General features: G+C 44.8%; 1 protein-coding gene across 4 annotated transcripts in view; it reads right to left on the bottom strand.

The window, feature by feature from the left end:
* Positions 1 to 1,102: 1,102 nt before the first annotated feature.
* Positions 1,103 to 18,838, bottom strand: part of snx14 (sorting nexin 14) — a 73,143-nt gene continuing 55,407 nt past the window's right edge. For 2 of the 4 annotated variants that reach the window (XM_033025659.1, XM_033025657.1), the window contains 6 exons: positions 18,662 to 18,785; positions 17,564 to 17,728; positions 15,896 to 15,991; positions 6,857 to 6,948; positions 3,751 to 3,807; positions 1,103 to 1,758 (listed from right to left, as the gene is read on the bottom strand). In XM_033025659.1, the coding sequence (XP_032881550.1) occupies positions 1,720 to 1,758; positions 3,751 to 3,807; positions 6,857 to 6,948; positions 15,896 to 15,991; positions 17,564 to 17,728; positions 18,662 to 18,785 (573 nt within the window). In that variant the 3' untranslated portion in view covers positions 1,103 to 1,719. Of the gene's footprint in view, positions 1,759 to 3,750; positions 3,808 to 6,856; positions 6,949 to 15,895; positions 15,992 to 17,563; positions 17,729 to 18,661; positions 18,786 to 18,838 lie in introns of those variants that run through there. The other 2 variants (XM_033025658.1, XR_004412876.1) reach the window with 2 other exon arrangements.

Below are 18,838 nucleotides of genomic sequence, written 5' to 3'. Positions count from 1 at the left end.
ATTCTTGATTAGTATGGGTGTCAGAGGTTATGGGGAGAAGACAGGATAATGGGATTGAGAGGGAAAGATAGATCAGCCATGATTGAATGGCAGAGTAGACTCAATGGGCCGAATGACTCCTATGAAGAATGGTAATAGATACGCTAGGTGAGAAATGCTTTCAGACAAACATAGTTCAAAGACATTTCACTTAGAGGGTTGCGGGTATATGGAACGAGCTGCCAGAGGTGGTAGGTACTATATGTGTTCAAAAGATAATTTTGACTGGTTCATGGATAGGTAAGATTTAGAGATATGAGCAAAATGCAGGCAGGTAGGACTGGTGTTGATGGGGCATCTTGGTCGGTGTGGGCAAGTTGTCCTGAAGGGCCTGATTCCATGCAGTATGACTATCTAAACAGCACATAGACAGGTACATGGATAGGAAAGGTTTAGAGAGATACTAGATCAAGTGGGACCGATTGGGTCCCTGTCACTCGGGAGGCCTGGTCCCCCAACGTAACCCATTCCCCAACGCAATATTCTACCACTCACCCGTTCCCCCAACGCAATATTCCAGCACTCACCCATAGCCCCCAATTGCGCTGGGGCGGCTCATTTCCTCTTATTTACCCTCCTTCATTAGACTTTAAAAAAAATCCAATTGCACTTGCTGCCAGGACTCAGTGTCCTGGGATTTGTAACATTGTAGAGGGCATGGCTACAATCCCAATGTGATGTCATAGCTGTAACTGCCACTGCAGTGTTCACGTAATTTTTCTCAAAGTGGGATTTTGTAAAGTTGAAAATGTGAATAACTTGTAAAATATGACCTCAATGTGAACGAAACTTGATAAAAAGACACAAGACAATTGTGAATAAGGTGGTCCAAAAATTGCAGCGCTATCGTGTATCGTTTTGGCGTATTTTTCCGGGATCACATACACACACACACACACACAGAGAGAAACAAACAAGATGAGAGTTTTAGTAATATATAGATAGATGGACCAAATGCGGGCAGGTGGGATCAGTGCAGATGGGGAATGTTGGTAGGCACGGCCAGGTTGGGCAGCAATTTCCATGCTGTGTAACTCTAGGACTGCAGCTGTAATACCATCCCTCCATTTGGTCAGAAGTGTCTTTATTGCGATTGAGAATCCAGTGGTGTGGGGGTTGCTATTTACAGTTGAGGTTATTACTGTAATCACATCACCACATTACTGCAAATGCACATTCATCCAGTTGAACATAAAGTAGATTGTCCACCTGCGGCTAATACCGGGAGTGCTGATCAGGCCAAAATCTACTGAGACCACTCTAGTGCCCTTTGGATTGATCACTTAATCCAGTGCTTGCAAGGTCATTCTTTTTTGCGCAAAGCACAATGTCCACACAGCAACAAGGGTCTGCACTGGGCATGTTAGGAAACGGTTTGCAAAACCCGCGCTCTCCGAGCAATCAATCTTGGTCTACCTAATGATAAAAGTCATTTAAGCACCCAAGCTTCTGTGGTGCAATGATGCATATTGTTTATTGTTGCTGCCCAGAGCAACACACACAGGTTCAGAAATAAGATCAGCGTTTTCATTCAAGGAAAACCTATGTCCATGTTCACACCAGTCCCACTAAAATCACTTGGTAATCCGTGCACATAATTAAATTCCCCGCGGTAAATACACAGCTTGGCTCTATTGTACTCCAGCTCCTAGAGTAACAGGAAATGGTTCTCAATACTCTTCACTTCCACGTGGATGCAGAGCCTGTCTCCTTCTGCACCTGGAACACACAGAAGATTACTTACAAAAACACAGCCCACAAACGGATTCATAACATGGAACGCAAAGTGCTGGAGTGACTTAGCGGGTCAGGCAGCTTCTTTGGGGACTCCCTCCCCTGCTTACTCTCCCATCCACCCCCCTCCATCTCACATGTGCCCACCTGGCCTCACATCTATTTCTTCCCCTTCTCCTCCTCCTACATTAGAATCATAGAGCATGAAAACAGGCCCTTCGGCAACTTGCCCACAACGGCCAACATGTCTCATCTACACTAGTCCCACCTGCCTGCTTTTGGCCCATATCCCTCTAAACATGTTCTATACATGTACCTCTCCAAATGTTTCTTAAACGATGCGATAGTACCCGCTTCAACTACTTCCCCAGGCAGCTTGTTCCATACACCCAACACCCTTTGTGTGGAAAAGGTATAGAAAAAACAGTCCTTGCCAGTTCACCACTGAAACGTTCTACAATATAATAAAATACCCAAATAAATTTTCCATGTGCATTGAGAATAGTCGAGGCACCTGTAAAGAAGATTACGAGGATGTTGCCAGAACTCGAGAGCTTGAGCTATAGGGAGAGGTTGAGCAGGCTGGGAATCTATTCCCTGGAGCGCAAGAGGCTGAGGGATGATCTTCTAGAGGTGTACAAGATCATGAGAGGAATAGATTGGGTAGACACATAGTGTCTCTTGCCCAGTGAGGGAGAATAGAGAACCAGAGGTTTAAAGAGAGGGCGAGAGAGATTTAATAGGAGCCCGAGGGGTACCTTTTTTACACCAAGGGTGATTGGTGTATGAAACAATCTGCCAGATGAGGTAGTTGAGGCAGGTACTATGCAATGTTTAAGAAACATTTAGACAGGTACATGGATAGGACAGGTATCGAGGGATATGGGCTAAACATATGCAGGTGGGACTAGTGTAGATGGGACATGTTGGTTGGTGTGGGCCGAAGGGCCCGTTTCCACACTGTATGACTATGACTTTTCGAAGGGGAAACTGTCCTTTCCAGTTCACTACTGAAAAGTTCTATAATTTAATAAAATATCCTAATAAATTTTCCATATGCATTGGGAACAGTTGAGGCACTTTTGACATGTGGTCACGCAACCCAAAAGTTCAGATCTTTGAATGGATACAGTATAGTAAGGGAGGTCATTCAGCCCATCATGTCTGTGCTGGCCCTCTGCCAGGGAAGTACTAGGTTCACCATCAGTCCTTTCCCTGCAGCCTGACAAACTCTCCTCCTTTGTCTAGTTACCTCTTGAAGTCCCTAAAGGAATCTCCACCACAACTACAGACTCTGAGCTCCAAGTTCCAACCCCATGCTTTAAACTTAGAGATATAGCGAGGAAACAGACCCTTCGGCCCACCAAGTCCGCACGGATCAGCGATCACCCTGTACACTAACCTACACACACTGGGGACAAATGTATAGCTTACAGAAGCAATTTAACCACCAAACCTGTATGTCTTTGGAATGTAGGAGGAAACCTACAGTCAAAGTGAGAACGTACAAACTCCGTACAGACAGCGCTCGTGGTCAGGATCGAACCTGGGTCTCTGGCGTTGTAAGGCAGCAACTCGACTGCTGCTCCACTGTGCTGTGCAGTGTTTAGTTTAGTTTAGAGATACAGCGCTGAAACAGGCCCTTCGGCCCACCGAGTCTGTACCTACCAGCGATCCCGCACATTAACGCTATCCTACACACACTAGGGACACTTTACATTTATATCAAGCCAATTAGCCTACAAACCTGCAACCTGGAGTGTCGTAGGAAACTGAAGATCTCGGGGAAAACCCACGCAGTTCACGGGAAGAACATACAAACTCACTACAGACAGCACCCGCAGTCAGGATCGAACCAGGGACTCTGGTGCTGTAAGGCTGCAACTCTACCGCTGTTCCACCGTGCTGCTAAAAGTTGTTCCCAATAATACTGTCACGACTCGACACGTAAAAACTCGACGTACTGTGCCTCCTTACCTTACTGAGTTCAGGAAACATTTCCTGGAGTACGATATCCAGCAGCACATACGTTAGCTGAAAGAAAAGGTAACTGAGTAAATGTCCATCTCTAATCCTAACTTGGGTAAACAAAGAACCTTTTTAAACATTCCTGCACCTTGTTTTGCAACCACTTGTAAGATTTAGTGAAGATGACTTTTAATACCCTATCAGCCAGCAGCCTGACATTATTTATGCCCATCCCACGCAAACACAGGCACAATATATTTTGTTTAGCGTGGCAAACTGTATTAGGTATTGTGGCTGCATCTAACCGATGGTAAATAAATCTCCATTTACAATTTCTTGAACATCTTTCAGAACTTGGTCTTAGAGACCCTCAAACTGTCTTTAATTAGACTTTACCTTGCACTGAACATTATTCCCTTTATCTGGTATCTGTACACTGGATGGCTTGATTGTAATCATGTATCGTCTTTCCGCTGACTGGATAGCATGTAACAAAAGCGCTCTTCACTGTACCTTGATACACATGATGATAAACTAAACTAATTTGCCTTGTTCTAAAACTTCACATCGCTATACAGTACAAGACAGCGCCTTCTTTCTCTCCAGAACATGGAACAGTTCTGCACAGGAACGGGCCTTTTGTCACAATGTCCATGCCAAAGATCAACTAATCTCCTCTGCCTACACGAGTCCCATATCCCTCCATTTGCTGCATGTCCATGTGCCTATTGAAAGGCAACTTAAAGGCCACTATCATATCTGCCTCTACCATCCCCGAGTCTGTGTGTTCCAGGCACCCACCATCCTCTGTGTAAAAAACCTGCCCCCCCGCACTTCTCCTTTTAACTTTGCCCCTCTTACTTCAAAGCTATGCCCTCTAGTCTTTGACATTTCCACCCTGAGAGAAAAAGGTTTGGAATGTCTACCCTATCTATGCCACTCATAACTTCACGAACTTCTATCAGGTCTCCATTCAGCCTGTGGTGTTGAATAAATCTCCATTTACAAACTTGTAAATATCTATCAGCCACTTTATTCTTAAGGGATTATTATTATTAATCCTAATTATTATTATTTACTCCAAAGACATACAGGTTTGTTGGTTAATTGGCTTGGGAAATGTAAAGATTGTCCCTAGTGGGTGTAGGATAGTGTTAATGTGTGGGGATCGATGGTCGGCACGGACCCGTGGGCTGAATGGCCTGTTTCCGCGCTGTACCTCTAAAACTAAAAACTAAATATATTATTATATAGTCTTATTTATTATATCATATATTGTCTTAGTTATTATTAAGGGACAATTCATGTTCTAAAACTTCACATCATCAGCATTGTGCAGTATATTTGTCTCACTGTGATAATGCCTTCTTTATCCTTATTGCACTTCCAAGCTAGGTTTGAAAGCTGCATCAATAATTTTGCAAATTAATGTCCAATTTCACAACTTTGCTGCATGCACACCGATGGCGCCAGGACCTTCTCTCCACCAGCTGCCTCAACCGTTCCCTAGCCCATATTGTCTGATTGCTTGTGCACCATCCAGTTTTCTGCAGTTTCTTGTGGTGTTGGGCCGAGCCTATCAGAGGACTGTGTTCAAACAAAAACCTTCCGAGTGTTTCCTAACCAGAAGCCTTGGATGAACCAGGATATCCGCATTCTTTTGAGGATCAGATCCCGGGCAATCAGGTGTGGTGACATAGAGGTCTATAAGAAGTCCAGATATGACCTTGACAAGGCCATCAAAAAGGCCAAAAGGGACTTCCGTTCAAAGCTAGGGCGGATGTTCAGCAACTGTGGCAGGGCATGAATGCCATCACCTCCTACAAGGCAACATCAGGAGGCAGCTCAAGCGACAGCGAAGAATCACTCCCTGACGAGCTCAATGCGTTATACACACGCTTTGATAGGGAGAACACTGATGTGCCTTCCCGAGCCCCCATACGCCCTGATGGTATTATAGTCACAGAGGCCGACGTCAGAAGATCCTTCGGGGATGAACCCTCAGAAAGCGCCTGGATCTGATGGTATACCCGGTCGAGTTCTCAAAAACTATGCAGACCAACTGGCTGGGGTTTTGTGGATATTTTCAACCTCTCACTACTGAGGTCTGAGGTTCCCAACCTCCACATATCAGTAAAACCAATGAACTGATTGTGGACTTTGGAAGAGGGAGGATGAGCACTCACAATCCTGTTTATATCAACATGGAGTCAAAAGCTTCAAATTCCTGGGCATGCATATTTCCGAAGATCTTTCCTGGACCAAGCACACTGATGCAATTATAAATAAAGCACATCAATGCCTCTACCTCCTGAGAAGATTAAGGAGATTTGGTATGTCAGAGAGGATTCTCTTGAACTTCTACAGGTGTGCAGTAGAGAGCATGTTGACTGGTTGCATCATGGCCTGGTTCAGCAACTTGAACGTCCAGGAGCAGAAAGATTGCAATAAGTTGTGACCAGCCCATCTGACCTCCCCACTATCAAAAAGGCTGCCAGCATCATCAGAGACCCACACCATCCTGGCCACACGCTCATTTCACCCCTGCCATCGGGAAGAAGGTACAGGAGCCTGAAAACTGTAACGTCCAGGTTCAGGAACAGCTTCTTCCCTACAGCCATTAGGCTATTAAACACTACAACCTCAAATAAGCTCTGAACTACAATAGACTATTATTATTACACTATTATTGTTTGTTTTTGAGTGTGTGTGTGTGTACACTTGTGAGTATGTATATATACACACACACAGAACTTTTTTCTCTCTCGTTTACCATATTGTTTACAGTGTACTATGTTTACATATTCTGTTGTGCTGCAGCAAGTAAGAATTTCATTGTTCTATCTGGGACATATGACAATAAAACATTCTTGACTGGTTCAATACAAAGCCATCCTGAATCCACCTTAAAACGAGTCTTTGGAAAATGGACCAACCCAGCTTTTGAGCTTTCACAAACATCGATGAATTAGTCTGACGAAAGGAGACATAGCTGTTAGACAGTACATGCGTGGGACATGCATTCCCCTGCTTAGTCCAAACACTGTGGTTTGTGGCTGATCAGAGTCTGTGTGCAATGAGATAAGACTTTAACGATCGACCGCGATGCACTGACCTGTTTGTTCAGGACAGGCTGCTGCAGTCCCTCAAACAGCTGTCTAACCCCCTCATACTTCGCTTCTTCCCCAATGCACTTCACAAAGTAATCTGCCAAGTAAAGAAACTGGTTTAGCAGCCGATAAAATAAAAAGTACAATCAACCCATACCATGTCTAGGTTTATTATTGTCACATGCATCCAGATTCAGATATTATACATTAAATACAATGATGTCAAACTTAAGTACAATAAGGAGATCGAGGGAGAGGGATCAATAACCACGATGGGATCAGTCTTTGATTATGCTTTTCTGATGAAGTCATTGGTGGACTGGTCTGTGTGATGGACTGGGCTACTTATACAACTCTGGTTTCTTGTGGTCTTGGGCAGAGCTATTCCCAAACCAAATTGTGATGCAACTCAACAGTGTGCTTCGTATGATGCATCTGTAGGCGTTTGTGAGAGTTACTGGAGACATACCTCAGTCTTTTAAGGACGTGGAGGCGTTGGTGTGAACTTATTAATGCCAATAAGCCAAAGTCTCGGCCAAGAGTTTAGAAGGATGAGGGGGTACCTCACTGTGACTTACCCAACAGTGAAAGGCCTGGATAGAGTGAATGGTGGGAGTGAGAGTCTAGGACACGAGGCCATAGCCTCAGAATAAAAGGACTACCTTTTATGTGGATGAGGAGGAATTGATTTAGTTAGAGGGTGGTGAATCTGTGGAATTCATTGCCACAGACGACTGTGGAGGCCAAGTCAATGGATATTTTTAAGGCGGAGATTGAGAGACTCTTGATTAGTACAGGTGTCAGGGGTTATGGGGAGGTGAATGGGGCTGAGAGGGAAAGATAGATCAGTCATGATTGAATGGCAGAGTTGACTTGATGGCCTAATTCTGCTCCTATAACTTATGAGGTGGAATTTGTTCAGTACAAACGCAGGTCGTTTTCAGTTGGTAGTTTTCTGAAACAAAATCCTTTCTTCTGATCTCGAGCCCTCCTTCTCACACAATGAATGTACAACTAATCATCATTCTCAAATTTGCACACTTATAATTTTGATGTCAGGAGTATTTTCCTCTTAATTTCACAATTAAGCTCCAAGAGGGCCGCGCTCGGCCGAACGCAAGACCCGGCGGACCGCCACCTGCAGGGAGAAGTTGCCCAGTCGACCTCTGCTCGTTCCCCAAGACCAGCGACGAGGGAGGTGGTGACGACAATGGGCGAGGAGCAAGGACGATAGGGGAGGAGAGGGAACCAGGGTCTAGCCTGCTGCGCCCCTTGAGGTCGGCTGCGGGAGGCACCCCTGAGGAACAAAGGTGGACGGGCGAAGAGAGGGACGTCGCATCCAAGGATAGCGATCGCTGAAGGCCCGCAGCAGCCTGGGACTGGCCTGGAACAGGCACCGCTCACAACAGCCAGAGGGAGACTGGACTGAAAATGGTGCCAAAACATGGCTCCTATTGCGTGCAGGATCCGTAGACAATTTCTTTACCATTTGCTAATTGGGGATTGTGCTGAGTTTTGGCAATAGGTTTGGCAATTCTCTACTAGACTGTTTATAAGAAAATAATTGAACTGTGCGTTTGCACTTCGCACATGTGACACTAAAAGCACCATTGCATTTATTCGGCTTCCTTCAATCTGCGCTTGGACAAATACTACCTGCTGTCATGGGCATTGGCTCTAACCTCAGTTCTGGAACCAAGGTCGTAATCATGTCTGGAGCTGAATGTCCTTGGCAAAATTCAAGCCGGGCATCAGTGCGCATGCATATGGTGAGTACATAGAGGCACAGGAACAGGCTGTGCCGAACATGCCGCCAAGATAAACTAATCTCCTCTGCCGGCACATGACCCACATTCCCCCATGCCCTGCATTTCCATGTGCCTATCTAAAAGCCTCATAAACAACACTATCGTACCTGCCTCCACCACCATCCCTGGCAGCACATTCCAGGCACCCACCATATCTCTGTGGAAAACATTTGTCTGTGCATTTCCTTTAAGCTTTAGCTATCTCACTTTAAACCTATGCCTTCTAGTCTTTGATATTTCCACCCTGGGGAAAATGCTTATGTGTTTACCCTATCTAGGTCTCCCATATCTTTATAATCCTGTCAGGTCTCCCCTCAGCCTCCAACGCTCCAGAGAAAACAATTCAAATTTGCCCAACATCTCCTTCTAGTTAATACCCTCATTTAGTTTAGTTTATTGTCACGTGTATCGAGGTACAGTGAAAAGCTTTTGTTGCGTGCTAACCAGTCAGCGGAAAGACAATACATGATTACAATTGAGCCATCCACAGTATAAAGATACAGAATAAAGGGAATCACGACAAAGAAAAGGTCGGGTCTCCCGTGCAGGGAGAGATTTAAAAGTTACCCCCCCCCCCCCCCCCACACATACCCCAACAAAAAATAACAAAAACTACATAAAAACATAGACATAAAATAATAAAAACGCAGACGGACTGCAGAGGCCGCTGCTGACAAGAGTCGCGCCGCCCACCGATAACCTGTTGCAAAGATATGAAGAAATACATTTTTTTCAAAAACTCTCGCAATCCAACAGTAAAGGCCCTCAGGAGCACAACATTCATTATACTAATTGGGTGTCACAGTGGTAGAGTTGCTGCCTTTTATCACCAGAGACCAGGTTCGCTGGACGGGATAGAGTCGGTGGGCTGAAGGACACGTTTCTGCACTGTATCTCTAAAGTACTACTTTGTGCAGAGCACGTGACAGAAAAAATTGTATGTACAAGTTCATGATTCTGTTTAATCACATCTGATTAAATGTTAGGAATTTTGTCTGAGCATAGTTTTGCTGGCATTGAAAGAATGCTGGACAGCGGTTCTGTGGAGAGAGGAAGCAACACACAAGACTCTGCCAGAAATCTGTAGATGTCCTAGTTTGGGTGTAGGACATCTACAGAGTGTCTTTTTATTCAGTAATTGACAATGTTCTAATCTCTCTGATGTGAAACTTGGACTCAGGGTTCAATAAATGAATCTAAAAGACACTGGATGGGTTCATGGATAGAAAAGATCTACAGGGATATGGGCCAAACGTGGGCAGGTGGGATTTGCATAGATGGGGCATCTTGGTCGGCGTTGGCAAGTTAGGCCAGAGGGCCCGTTTCTGTGCTATATGACGCGATGACTATAACTTGGGAAAATGCATATTTTTGGAGCACAGATCGTTAGAACTATAACCGGGATACGTTTAGTCCCAAAGCCTCTGCTGTATCCAGTGCACTCAGACACTTCCAATAACACAGGGATTGAATCAAATTGACTGAAGATTGGCTTCTGTGATAGTCCATGTCTTCCCCTCTCAGTCTCAGTGTTACGAGATTGGTTACATAATCCAGCACTGTCCCCACATCCTCACCACATCCCCATGCCCCACCACCTCGCTGCTGGTTAAAGAGACAATGTACTCACAATGAACACTATTTACAAGAGGAGATTTTCAGAAATCAAGTACATTCAACTGTAGCCAACTCAAAGTTATTTTTCTGCTAAAAATGTTATATCCCAATCTTTGAATAATGCGGGCAGCAAACAAAACGAGAATGCAGAAGAAACTATTTTCAGTCAATAGGCACAGCGGTAGAGTTGCTGCCTTACAGCGCCAGAGACTCGAGTTCAATCCTGACTACGGCTGCTGTGTGCATGGAGTTTGAACATTCTCCTTATGATAGGTGTTTTTCCTCCGGGTGCTCCGGTTTCCTCCCACATCCCAAAGACGTGCAGATTTACAGTGCCCTCCATAATGTTTGGTCAAAGGCCCATCATTTATTTATTTGCCTCTGAACTCCACAATTTGAGATTTGTAATAGAAAAAAATCACATGTGGTTAAAGTGCACATTGTCAGATTTTAATAAAGGCCATTTTTATACATTTTGGTTTCACCGTGTAGAAATTACAGCTGTGTTTATACATATATACCACAATGTTTGGGACACATGGCTTCACAATGTTTGTAATTGCTCAGGTTTCCTCCAGTCTTTCCATCACCGTTGGAAACTTTTATTGCTGTTTATCAACACAAGGACCAAAGTTGTGCCAATGAAAGTCAAATAAGCCATTATGAGACTGAGAAACAAGAATAACAATATTCGAGACATCAGCCAAACCTTAGGTTTACCAAAATCAACTGTTTTGATCATCATTAAGAAGAAAGAGATCACTGGTGAGCTTACTAATCGTAAAGGGACTGGCAGGCCAAGGAGGACCACAGCTGATCACAGAATAATTCTCTCTATAATAAAGAAAAAAACCCAAACACCTGTCCGACAGATCAGAAACACTCCACAGGAGTCAGGTGTGGATTTGTCAATGACTACTGTCCGCAGAAGACTTCATGAACAGAAATACAGAGGCTACACTGCAAGATGCAAACCATTGGTTAGCCGCAAAAATAGGAAGGCCAGGTTACAGTTTGCCAAGAAGTACTTAATGGGGCAACCACATTTCTGGAGAAAGGTCTTGTGGACAGATGAGACAAAGATTAACATATATATGAGTGATGGCAAGAGCAAAGTATGGAGGAGAGAAGGAACTGCCCAAGATCCAAAGCATATCACCTCCTCTGTGAAACACAGTGGTGGGGGTGTTATGGCCTGGGCATGTATGGCTGCTGAAGGTACATCCTATCTGGCCAGCAGTTCATTCTACAGCAAGACAATGACCCCAAACATACTGCTAAAGCAACAAAGGAGATTTTCAAAGCTAAAAAATGGTAAATTCTTGAGTGGCCAAGTCAATCACCCGATCTGAGCACAATTGAGCATGCCTTTTATATGCTGAAGAGAAAAAGAGAAGACTAGCCCTCAAAACAAGCATAAGCTATAGATGACTGTAATACAGGCCTGGCAGAGCATCACCATAGAAGACACCCAGCAACTGGTGATGTCCATGAATTACAGACCTAGCAGTCATTGCATGCAAAGGATATGCAACAAAATACTAAACATGATGACTTTCATTTACATGACATTGCTGTGTCCTAAACATTATGGTGCCCTGAAATGGGGGGGGGGGGGGGGGGGGGGGGGGACTATGTATAAACACTGCTGCAATTTCTACATGGTGAAACTAAAATATATAAAAATGGCCCTTATTAAAATCTGACAATGTGCACTTTAACCACATGTGATCTTTTTTTTTATTACAAATCTCAAATTGTGGAGTACAGAGACAAATAAATAAATTGTGGGTCTTTGTCCCAAACATTATGGAGGGCACTCTATAGGTTAATTAGCTTTGGTAAGCTGTTAAAATGTCCCTAATGTGTAAGATAGTTCTAGTGTACAGGGTGATCGTCGCTCAGCGCAGACTCGGTGAGCCGAAGGGCCTATTTCAGCGCTGTATCTCTAAAGTCTAAAGATGAGAACAGAGAACAGTACAGCATTCTATGTCTGATTTGTCTCAGGACATGGCATGTAAGTAGTGCTAGTGCATAGTGACAGTCTTATAGTTCTGTAGATCCAAATTATATAAAGTTTTAATGCAAATGTCCAAAAGTTGCTTCCTTGCATGCATCCATTTTATATATTTACCATCCAACGGCATCATGGCAAAAAGTGGATTACCAAATTGTGTGCTATCCAATCCGCTGACTGGACATCATGCAGCAAAAAAGCTTTTCACTGTACATGTACAGTGTACACGTGACAACAAACTAAACCACAATGAGGTGTTCTAGGTTATCGCAGTGATGAAAGGTGGTACGGATAAGCTGAGCATGACCTCTCACTCACCATGCTCGTTGAAAGCAGAAACTTGAAGACTGCAATTCCCTTTGCCTTGTAACAGCTGAGAGTCTTTTACCCGAGGAAGAGGAATCAAAAACCAGACGACATAGGTTTAAGGTATGAGGGGCTAAATTTAATAGGAACTCGAGGGGCAACTTTTTCCAGATAAAGGAAGGTGGGTTTACAAAATGACCTAGACACAAGATGCTGGAGTAACTCAGTGGGTCAGGCAGCGTCTCTGGAGAAAAGGAATAGGTGACATTTTGGGTCTGAAACCTCCTTAAGACTCATTCTGAGCCACTCTAAGGAAGGGTTCTGACTCAAAATGTCACCTATTCTTTTTCTCCAGAGATGCTGCCTGATCCGCAGAGTTACACCAGCAATTTAGACAATAGGTGCAGGAGTAGGTCATTCGGCCCTTCAAGCCAGCACCGCCATTCAATGTGATCATGGCTGATCATCCCCAATCAGTACCCCGTTCCTGCCTTCTCCCCATATCCCCCGACTCCGCTATTTTTAAGAGCCCTACCTAGCTCTCTCTTGAAAGCATCCAGAAAAGCTGCCTCCACCGCCCTCAGAGGCAGAGAAATCCACAGACTCACCACTCTCTGTGAGAAAAAGTGTTTCCTCGTCTCCATTCTAAATGGCTTACTCCTTATTCTTAAATTGTGGCCCCTGGTTCTGGACTCCCCCAACATCGGGAACATGTTTCCTGCCTCTAGCATGTCCAAACCCTAAACAAATTTATATGTTTCAATGAGATTCCCTCTCATCCTTCTAAACTCCAGAGTGTACAAGCCCAGCTGCTCCATTCTCTCAGCAAACGACAGTGCCGCCATCCTGCGAATTAACCTTGTAAACCTACGCTGCACTCCCTCAATAGCAAGAACGTCCTTCCTCAAATTAAGGGACCAAAACTGCACACAATATTCCAGGTGTGGTCTCACTAGGGCTCTGTACAACTGCAGAAGGACCTCTTTGCTCCTATATTCAATTCCTCTTGTTATAAAGGCCAACATTCCATTCGCTTTCTTCACTGCCTGCCGTACCTGCACGCTTACTTTCATAGACTGATGTACAAGGACCCCCAGATCCCGTTGTACTTCCTCTTTTCCCAACTTGACGCCATTTAGATAGTAATCTGCCTTCCTCTTTTTGCTACCAAAGTGGATAACCTCACATTTATCCGCATTAAACTTCATCTGCCATGCATCTGCCCACTCCCCCAACCTGTCCAAGTCACCCTGCATTCTCACAGCATTCTCCTCACTGTTCTCACTGCCACCCAGCTTTGTGTCATCTGCAAATTTGCTAATGTTACTTTAAATCCCTTCATCCAAATCATTGATGTATATTGTAAATAACTGCGGTCCCAGCATCGAGCCTTGCGGTACCCTACTAGTCACTGCCTGCCATTCTGAAAGGGACCCATTAATCCCTGCTCTTTGTTTCCTGTCTGCCAACCACTTCTCTATCCATGTCAGCATTCTACCCCCAATACCATGTGCCCTAATTTTGCCCACTAATCTCCTATGTGGGACCTTATACAATGACAATAAATTGAATTGAATTGAATTGAATTATCAAATGCTTTCTGAAAGTCCAGATACACTACATCCACTGGCTCTCCCTTGTCCATTTTCCTAGTTACATCTTCAAAAAATTCCAGAAGATTTGTCAAGCATGATTTCCCCTTCGTAAATCCATGCTGACTCATACCGATCCTGTTACTGCTATCCAAATGTGCGGCTATCTCATCTTTTATGCCTGTATATCTTATATACTCTCTAGAATTTAGGAGATTGAGAGGGGATCTTATAGAAACTTACAAAATTCTTAAGGGGTTGGACAGGCTAGATGCAGGAAGATTGCTCCCGATGTTGGGGAAGTCCAGGGCAAGGGGTCACAGCTTAAGGATAAGGGGGAAATCCTTTAAAACCGAGATGAGAAGAACTTTTTTCACACAGAGAGTGGTGAATCTCTGGAACTCCCTGCCACAGAGGGTAGTCGAGGCCAGTTCATTGGCTATATTTAAGAGGGAGTTAGATGTGGCCCTTGTGGCTAAGGGGATCAGAGGGTATGGAGAGAAGGCAGGTACGGGATACTGAGTTGGATGATCAGCCATGATCATATTGAATGGCGGTGCAGGCTCGAAGGGCCGAATGGCCTACTCCTGCACCTAATTTCTATGTTTCTATGTTTATAATTCACTCCAGCATCTTCCCCACCACCGATGTCAGGCTAACTGGTCTATAATTCCCTGTTTTCTCTCTCCCGCCTTTCTTAAAAAGTGGGATAACATTAGCTACCCTTCAATCCACAGGAACTGATCCTGAGTCTATAGAACATTGGAAAATTATCACCAATGCATCCACGATTTCTAGAGCCACTTCCTTAAATACCCTGGGATGCAGACCATCAGGCCCTGGGGATTTGTGTCTATCCAGTATAAACCAGCACCTATAGTTTCTTCCAGAGGAAGAAATTGAGGCAGGCACAAAAGCATTGAAAAGCACTTTGACAGGGACAAGCATAGGAAAGGTTTAGAGGGATATGGGCTAAACGCAGACAGGTGGGACATCTTGGTCAGCAGTGGCAAGTTGGGCCAAAGGGCCTGTTTCTATGGTGTATAACGCTGTGACTTGGGCATATTTCTGGAGCACAGATCTTCGGCGCTACAAGTAGGACACATCTGGTCCCAATGTTCTATGTTATCCCACATTCTCATCCACTTCCTACACACTAGGGACATTTACAGAGGTCAATTAACCTACAAACCCGCACGTCTTTAGGATGTCGAAGGAAACTGGAGCACCCGGAAGAAACCCACGTGGTCACAGGGAGAACATGCAAACTCCTCACAGATAGCACCCGAGGTCGTGACCCTTTTTCAGACTGAAGAAGTCTAAAGAGTCACCTATCCTTTTTCTCCTAAAAGACATTTAGATAGGTACATGGATAGGGAAAGGTTTAGAAGGACATGAGCCAAATGGGATAGTTTAGATGGAGCATCTTGGTCGGCATGGAAGTATTGGGCCAACGGGCCTATTTCCATGCTGTGTGACTCTATGACATGAACATAGAGGCTCTGCCACACATCATATAGTGGCCGCTGGGGAAATACCTAGAACTGCTTTTACTTGGAACATCTGATGTTTTAAAGACAATAAAATTGAATCAGCTTTTATTGCAAACCATGGCCAACTTCATGACAGCAGTTCCCTCTGCTCCTGAAGTAACAGCGTTTGTCACTGTTGGCTTGCCAGCCCTGAACCACTCTAACTTCCTACCTGGAATGTAATTCATCATTTCATCAAATGTTTGCTTTGCTCTCTTCTGTCTGTCTTCAGTGGAGCGAGCATCAGTATTCTCACAGAAGACTGCATCTGTAAAACAATAAACCATGTTTTAGTCTCCTACAGAAACCCGGTTGAGGTTGGTGGTCAGGAAGTTTCACAATCAGGAGGAAATAAGATGGTTCAGAAAGGGGCCACTGAATTCACTCCCTAAACATTAGTTCTGTTATCTCACTGTCACATCCACTCCCTACAGACTTGGGGCGGCACCGTGGCTCAGAGGTAAAGTTGCAGCCTTACAGCTCGAGACCTGGGTTCAATACTGACTACGGGTGAGTTTGTACGTTCTCCCCGTGACCGCGTGGGTTTTCACAAGGATGCTCCACTGTCCTCCCACACTCCAAAGACGTACAGGTTTGTAGGCTAATTGGCTTCGGTAAAATTGTAAATTGTCTCGAGTGTGTAGGAAAGTGCTAGTGTACAGGGATCGCTGGTCGGTAGGACGACGGGCCTGTTACCACGCTGTAGCTCTAAACTAGGGGCAATTTACAGAGGCCAATTAACCTACATGTCTTTGGGATGTAGGAGAAAACTGGGGCACCCGGAGGAAACCTATGCGGTCACAGGGGGAACATGCAAACTCCACACAGGCAGCATCCGAGGTCAGAATCGAACCCGGGTCGCTGTGAGACAGCAGCTCTACCAGCTGCACCACTGTGGTAAGTTGATCTTGCTAAAATGCAGTTCAAGCATTGATGTAGTTCACAGCTATAATTTACAGCAGGAGGAATCTATAAACAGCATCAAACACCAGCCCCCAATCTTCACCTGATCACCATGAACATAACAAACTCTACACTGTAATACAAACAGTGAATTCAATGAAACGATGGAGCATGGTACACGTGCAAAGCATGAAACCATATCTAAGATAGAGGGATCAGCAGATTCATATGGTGGCCGCTGGGGAAATACCTAGAACTGCTTTTACTTGGAACATCTGATGTTTTAAAGACAGGAGGTATGATTTGCAGAGTCCACCAAGACCTGCTGGATCTCCCTGTTTCTAACAATTTTAACTCCCCTTCCCATTCCCACACTGACGATTCAGTCCTGGATGAGGCCACACGTAAATTGGAGGAACAGCACCTCATATTCCGCTTGGGTAGCTTACAACCCAGTGGTACGAACAACAAATTCTCCGATTTCAACTTACTAACAACTCCCCCTCCTCTTTTCTTCTCCCCACCCCGCTTCCCTGTGTCCCCCTTGGGTTTGAACCCATTTATCCTCTTCCTTCCCTCCTCTGGATTCACATTTTGCACTTCTTCTCTCCTTACCTCACACTTCTCGGCTCTTCATCTCTGGCCTTTGTTCAACCATCTACCAATCAGCCCCCCCGTCACCTGTCTATCTTTGGTGTAAACACATTGTAACCACGCATCATTGCAATCATAGCTCGATTGTAATCATATTTTGGCTTTCTGCTGACTGGTTAGCACGCAACAAAAGCTTATCACGGTACCTCGGTACACGTAACAATAAACTAAACTGTAACTGGATAGAAGTGCAGTGGCTGAGGTGGAGTTAACCAGGCAGTAGTGATCTCTGAGGTGGGCTCTGTGATCCAACGTATGCCCTGCACACATGGCCTTGACTCACCTCGCAGCAGAGTTATGAGGGAGACCACTCGATGCTCCTGGAGCAGGTGATCCAGCTTACGCTGGAGGTAGTTGTCAGCGTACGCCTCTAGCGTGTTCTTCAGCAGAATCCGGCCACCCATCAGCAAATGATGTAACCAGTCCGGGACGTGGAAAACAACCCGGGCTGTGAATCAGAGCAAAGTCCCACCGTCAGCATGGTAAACATAGTTGTCACCCACAGCTCACTCACCCCGGTTCTTTCCTTGCTTGTTGCTCCCTCCACATCTTTCCTGTAATGGGGCAAGCAGAACTGCACACGATATTCCAAATGCGGCCTAACCAAAGTCCTAGGGAGCTGCATTCATGCCCTCATAAGTTCATAAGTTGTAGGAGCAGAATTTGTCCTCCACAGCCTTTCTAGCTGTCCTCCACAGCCTTTCTGGGAGAAGTCGTAGCCACAGGCTCAACCAGATGCCATTCATAGTATAATTTAGCAATGGCTGGTTCTCCTCTTTGAGAATTAGCAGCCACAAGCTCAAATCTGATGCCATCCACTGGGTAACTGGACAGGGAATAAGCCCCCTCAGAAACCAATGCGGTCATCTAACGTGTGGAGTTGCAGGAGATGAGCAAGGTCCTCAACGAGTAATTCTCCTGTGTTTTTACTGCGGAGAAAAACATGAAGACTGGGGAACTTGGGGCGGTTTGTTGGAAGTATAGAATCATACAGCATGGAAACAGGCCCTTCGTCCCAACTTGCCCACATTGACTAACATCGCCCTTCTACACTAGTCCCATCTGCCTGCATTTGGCCCATATCCCTCTAAATCTATCCAATCCATGTACCTGTTTTAATGTTTCTTAAATGTTACTATAGTCCCTGCCTCAACTATCTCCTCCGGCAGATCGTTCCATACACCCACCACCCTTTATGTAAAAAAAGTTACCCCCAGGTTCCTATTAGGATTATCGCCCCTCACCTTAAACCTGGGTCCTCTGGATCTCGATTCCCTTGCGCTGGGAAAGAGACTCTGTGCATTCACCCGATCTATTCCTCTCATGTTTTGTACACTTTGCTAGTCACTATTTTTTTTGCCAAGTCCGAATACCTACTTACCCACGTACATCATGTAATCGTAAATGCCATCCAATGTCATCATTTCCATGAAGTAGTTCTGATTGTACTTTTTCTCTGTGCTTTCGGAGCGATTTGCATTGTTTTTGTATAAGTCGGTAAAGAGCTGGAAGATAGGAACCCATCAAAAATACCAAACATTTGATCCTTTCTTCCACA

The sequence above is a fragment of the Amblyraja radiata genome, chromosome 8 (assembly GCF_010909765.2).
Source record: "Amblyraja radiata isolate CabotCenter1 chromosome 8, sAmbRad1.1.pri, whole genome shotgun sequence".
Classification (NCBI taxonomy): Eukaryota; Metazoa; Chordata; class Chondrichthyes; order Rajiformes; family Rajidae; genus Amblyraja; species Amblyraja radiata.
This window is presented reverse-complemented; position numbering and strand designations above follow the sequence as displayed.